We start from the raw sequence: 5,292 nt of genomic DNA on the forward strand, positions 1-5,292 counted from the left end.
TATAGAATTGCAAGATTGATAAATTATGCTTTTGGTTTTTTAGAATTGTTTTTAAAATTATTCAACAAGGAAGAATTTATACAACAAGTAAGTCCAGCCATACAGTGGCGGATTTACCATATGCGAGGCCATAGGCAAGTTTTCTATTATATTAGTTAAGTTTTTAATTCTTGTGTTCTATTGTGTTTTGGATATTTATTAGAACGTAACGAAGCAAAAAACGCACATAGGTTTTAAATGTACATTAAATATTTTTTTTATATTGGATGAAGATGCACTAATAAGACTACTCAAAATTCGATACCTTTTTTTTTTTTCCGCAGATTTTAGGAGGATCGATTACATTGACTTAAAACTTAACCTTTCTGGCTTTTAAAGACGCAAACTCATCAATTAAATCAGAACAGTCCAAGGACCGACTTATTTTATTTTCAATGGAAATTAAAGCTAATGCAGATAAGCGGTCTTGACTCATAGTGGAACGTAAATAGTTTTTTATGAGTTTTAATTTGGAAAATGACCTCTCTGCGCTTGCCACTGAAATAGGGGAAGTTAGTAAAATTCGTAGGGCAATAAATAAATTTGGAAAAATTTCGATTAAAGAATTTGCCGTAATATACTTCAAAATTTCCAGTGCATCTTTCGATTCCGCCGAAGCTTCTATTCTTAAAAATGTATTTATTTCCGAGTATAACTCTTCATGGTTCACGTCCGATTCTTCTGTACTAGGATTTCTCAGTGATATTTCTAAATTTTTACAATCATTCAACAATTCATTTGCATCTAAACTTCGCATTTTTTCGGTACGGGTTAAAAAACCTAATATTTTGTTGTATGAATCAAGCATTTTGAATCTTTCATTTAAGCTTAATAATGCAACATCAATTATTGCATTAAAAAAATCTACTTTATATTTAGACTTTCCATTTAGAGGTGTATCAGTTCCTTCATATTCAAAAAAACGTCGTTTTCGGCTAAGCCGCACTTGAGGGAATACTGGCTCAGTACCTAATTTTATAGCTATTTCTTCAGATTTTTTAATAATCGCTTCAAATGATTCATCACTTCTGAATGATTCTAAAAAAATTTTCGCAGTTTCCACCAATTTTATCATAATAGAAATATCTGCCGAGGGATTCTGCACCACTTTGCTTACTTTGTTAATTTCAAACAATAAATCATGCCAAATTGTAAGTGAAAGTATAAACTGATATGAGGATATCTCATTTGCAAGACCGTTAGCTTCAGAAACAGCAACTCCAATTGAACTTGAATTTGCAACTTTGTATAAAGCTTCTATAATTTGAACCAAATTATCTTTTACAACTTTTATACTATTTATACGGCTTTCCCAACGCGTATCTGATAATGATTTATGGCTCAAATTGATCTATGGCTCAAAGAGAAACCGCTACAACAAATACCCGGAACCAGCATAACATCCTATCACTGCTCAGATTATGTCTTGTGCAACAGTAAAAATGTAAAGATAATATTATATAAAATAAATAAACAAACAAACAAAAAGTCATTCAGTTAGGAGGATGGAAAAACAGAAAAAGCCTTTGAGACGCGTAGGTGTATATGGGCAAAGATATATTTGTCACAGTCATTGTCAATGTATATGAGACTAGAAACCGCATACTCTTTCATATGGTTGCCAGGCATTATGTATAACGCAAAAAAAAATTGCTACATACACAATAATAGATGTATATGTAAAGTTGAATATTTTATAAAAATACTGTTTATAAAAATACTGTACGCATACATTATATTGAATTTTAATAAATGAGTTTCGTTGTTTATATTTATTGTACTAAGAAAATTTTTTTATAGTACTTGTACTAAGAAAAAAAAAAAAGCGAGGCAACCTGAGCGCGAGGCCACCGGCAAATGCCTGCTTCGCCTGTGCTTAAAACCGCCGCTGAAGCCATAATTAAAACTAAAAAACATTTTAAAATTTAAGAGTAATATCTATTACTAAAAATGACACTAGAAAAGCAAATTACTCAGTAGCTATCCCATTTCTTAACGGGTCTAAGAGTATGTATAATTAATGTTCCAAACATACAGAATCCGAAGAATCAGAACAGTATACCATTCATTCCATCCACTAATTTTAATTATGATCCGGTAGCCCCTGACGCTGCCGTTGAAAAATAATATTTTATTATTATTTATCCTAAAGTTGTTATCTTATTTATCTGTAGAGTAAATAAAACTATAGTTTTCAAATTATTTTTAAAGAATTTTGAAAAATAAATTTGTAGAAAAAACCAAAACATTTAAATGTTATTACCATTAAACAAATTATGCAAATTATTAGAAAAATTAGTTATGAAAAGAGGTCATTAATTTTTTAGAAGTTTCCTTTTTCAATTTAAGTGTCATTAAAGCGGTACCTACTTTTAAAGTTCCTCTCCAAAATAAAATTGGCGCGCATTTTCAAATTGGTTTTTGCGAGATCTATTTTTTGATTTTGCGACTACATAAAAACGCCAACTACATAAAAACGTCATTGTTTAAAAGGACGCGTTAAATTTTACAATGTAACTACACAACTTTTAGTGTAGTGAATAGGGTTGTTCGACGTAAACAAAAACTTACGATAATTTTGCACTTTTATCTTCCGTATTTCAAGTTGCTATAGCGGAAGTTGTAAAAACGCCTTTAAAAAGTTGTAATTCACCTTCCGCTATGCATTACACAAAATAAATAAGTAATAATAATTCCGTAAAAATCATTTACAAAAAGAAACTTGAGAAAAAAATCATTCCGAAAGAATACTTGCGAAACAGTTCCTTACGGAAGGTGCGTTTCAGAATGTGCGCTTACGGAATAGACGCGAAAGAATTCATTAAACTGTTATACAGCAAAGTGTTATTACTTATTATTTAAATAAAATGATGTTGTTAAATGATTTTTCAGTAGTTTATAAATATATATCTGATATATATATATATATATATATATATATATATATATATACATTGTAAACATAGTTGGACCTGCTCTTGCAGCCAACCTTCAACCATTATCACATCGTCGTAATGTTGCTTCTCTTTTTCTTTTCTACAAATACTATAATGGGCACTGCTCTAAAGAGCTAGCGTCTCTTGTGCCATCTACTAAAATTCATTCTCGTGTTACTCGTCATTTAATTAAGAGTCATCCTTTTTCTGTGACTGTTCCTAAGTGCTCAAAAAACGCTTATTCGTCTAGTTTTTTTCCTCGAACATCAGTTCTTTGGAATTCTTTGGAACGTCTGTCAATCGTTATCTTGCTCTACAAGCTTCATCTTTTCTCTTACAGTAACTTCCAACTTTAATTAGTGGCTGCTTGCAGCCTTGTTGGAAGCGAATATGTTTAAAAAAAAAAAAAAATAATAAAAAAAATATATATATATATATACATATATAAAAATAAATATATATAAATATATATATATAAAAAAAGTTTAAAAAGTTAGGATGCAGAGGGGGCCGAAACAGAAACTAAGGGGGCCTAACGCAGCTAAAATTTAAATAGAAAAAACTAAAATTTTGAGTTAGTTTTGAGGGAAAGGGTAACGCTCCCTCCGCAACATGTCTCTATGCCAGTGTTTATATATGTTTATACTTATCAAGTAACGAATTTGTTTAACTTCCTACTCAATTGTTCATTGCCTTTGGCTTAGCAGAATTTGAGGTTTACTTATTATATTCTCATTTATAAAAACTTAGTAAAATATTTGGTTCCATTACAAATTTTAATTGATTTTTAAGCGTTGTTTGACCATTGTCAGTTCTTACTGAATCTTGCATTTAAATTATCACTACCTCTCAGACTAACTACAGTTCTGAATCTTTTAGCGCTAGTATAGTCTTGGTGAGCTTCTATGTTAAAATTTTTTCCAGGCGCAAAGACCCGGGGAAGAGTCGTATTGTACGTATCCGTTTTTTTGCTACAAAATCTCGTAACAAACTTTTTAATTCTCTCCGAAACAGCTAAAGCTGTAAAACTTTCAGTAGTTGTATAGTCCCAATAACGTTGTTGAAAATCAAAGAATTTTCCAGGACCAATCGTACAAGGGACAACAAATGCCCTTAACACCCTCCCACCCTTACTCTTTTTATTTATTACGGAAAATATTTAAGAAAAAAATCATTAAAAAGGATGTGTTTAAATTTTTTTAACTTACTTGTTGTTAATGAGGTAAAAAAAGCAAAGGAGCATATAATAGAGCACCTCAAAAATAAAAAAATTAAAACTGACCAAACATTAAATTATACTATTTGAAAGCAAGCAAGAGCTATTTTGAGGGATTTTATTATAAAACTAAGTTTTAGCATACATCAATTAAACTAGGTCTTTTTTTGATTTAAACAAAGGAACTGTTTCCCGATTTCGCAATTGCATTTGTATGTTAACTTTGTTCAAGTTATCTTCATTATTTAATTTTTATTCATTAAATGACATTCTAAAAAGTATATTTTATGAAATTCTTGATTCCTTTATAGAAGTTTAAAGCTGAAACTTTTCAATATCATATAAAAAATTAGTATTTTAATTACTAAGTTAATTTTATGTATTTGATTCATAAAACGTAATTAAATAAATTTATTATGCCGCGTTTCGTAAGTTTTTTTCCGATAAGAACTGTTTCGCTTGTTGCGGCACGAAAGAGTTTCGTTTCGAACGAAATTTGGTCTTTTATCACTATTTTAAAAAATAAAATCTTAAAATGTTCATATGTTGCAATACTGAAAACAAAATTTTATTATAAACATTTTGGTACATAAAAATTTTATTTCTCACAATTATATCCGTTTGACCAACAAAATTTGTTTATAGACTTCGAAACATCGTTTAGCGAAAGAGCTCATTTCGCAAGTGCGACTTCCGTAAGCACTACTTTCGTATGTAGCAAAATAGTTTTATTTCGTAATTCAACTTGCGAAAGGCTACATTTCTTAAGTAGCATTTGTGAAATGAACATTGACGGTTTTTTTTGTTTCGTAAAATTCGGTACGAAAAAAAAATTCCTGATTCTCAAATCCTTTCGAAAGAATTTTATTTTTCCGGTATTGTACGAAATATTCCGGTTAACAACTCTAGTAGTTACACTATTTTCCGCGTCATTACATTGTAAAGTTTACAATATTGTAAAAGTTTTATAGAATAGGACCCAGATAAAACTAAATCAAGCAAAGTTAATTGATTTTTTTAACATATGGGCCCCGTCCAGAAACCAAAACACTTACCCGTTAAAATCTCGTTCCCGTTGCCACGTTAAATTAGACAAAATGA

At 30.0% G+C, this 5,292-nt stretch overlaps 1 protein-coding gene across 1 annotated transcript; it reads right to left on the bottom strand.

The window, feature by feature from the left end:
- Window positions 1-349: 349 nt before the first annotated feature.
- Window positions 350-1,937, bottom strand: LOC136078869 (52 kDa repressor of the inhibitor of the protein kinase-like). Its single transcript, XM_065794685.1, has 2 exons — window positions 1,901-1,937; window positions 350-1,296 (listed from the first exon to the last, which is right to left on the bottom strand). Exons 1-2 carry the CDS (start codon window positions 1,935-1,937, stop codon window positions 350-352), a joined length of 984 nt encoding a protein of 327 aa, XP_065650757.1.
- Between the last annotated feature and the right edge of the window lie 3,355 nt (window positions 1,938-5,292).

Source organism: Hydra vulgaris, chromosome 03 (genome assembly GCF_038396675.1).
Source record: "Hydra vulgaris chromosome 03, alternate assembly HydraT2T_AEP".
Classification (NCBI taxonomy): domain Eukaryota; kingdom Metazoa; phylum Cnidaria; class Hydrozoa; order Anthoathecata; family Hydridae; genus Hydra; species Hydra vulgaris.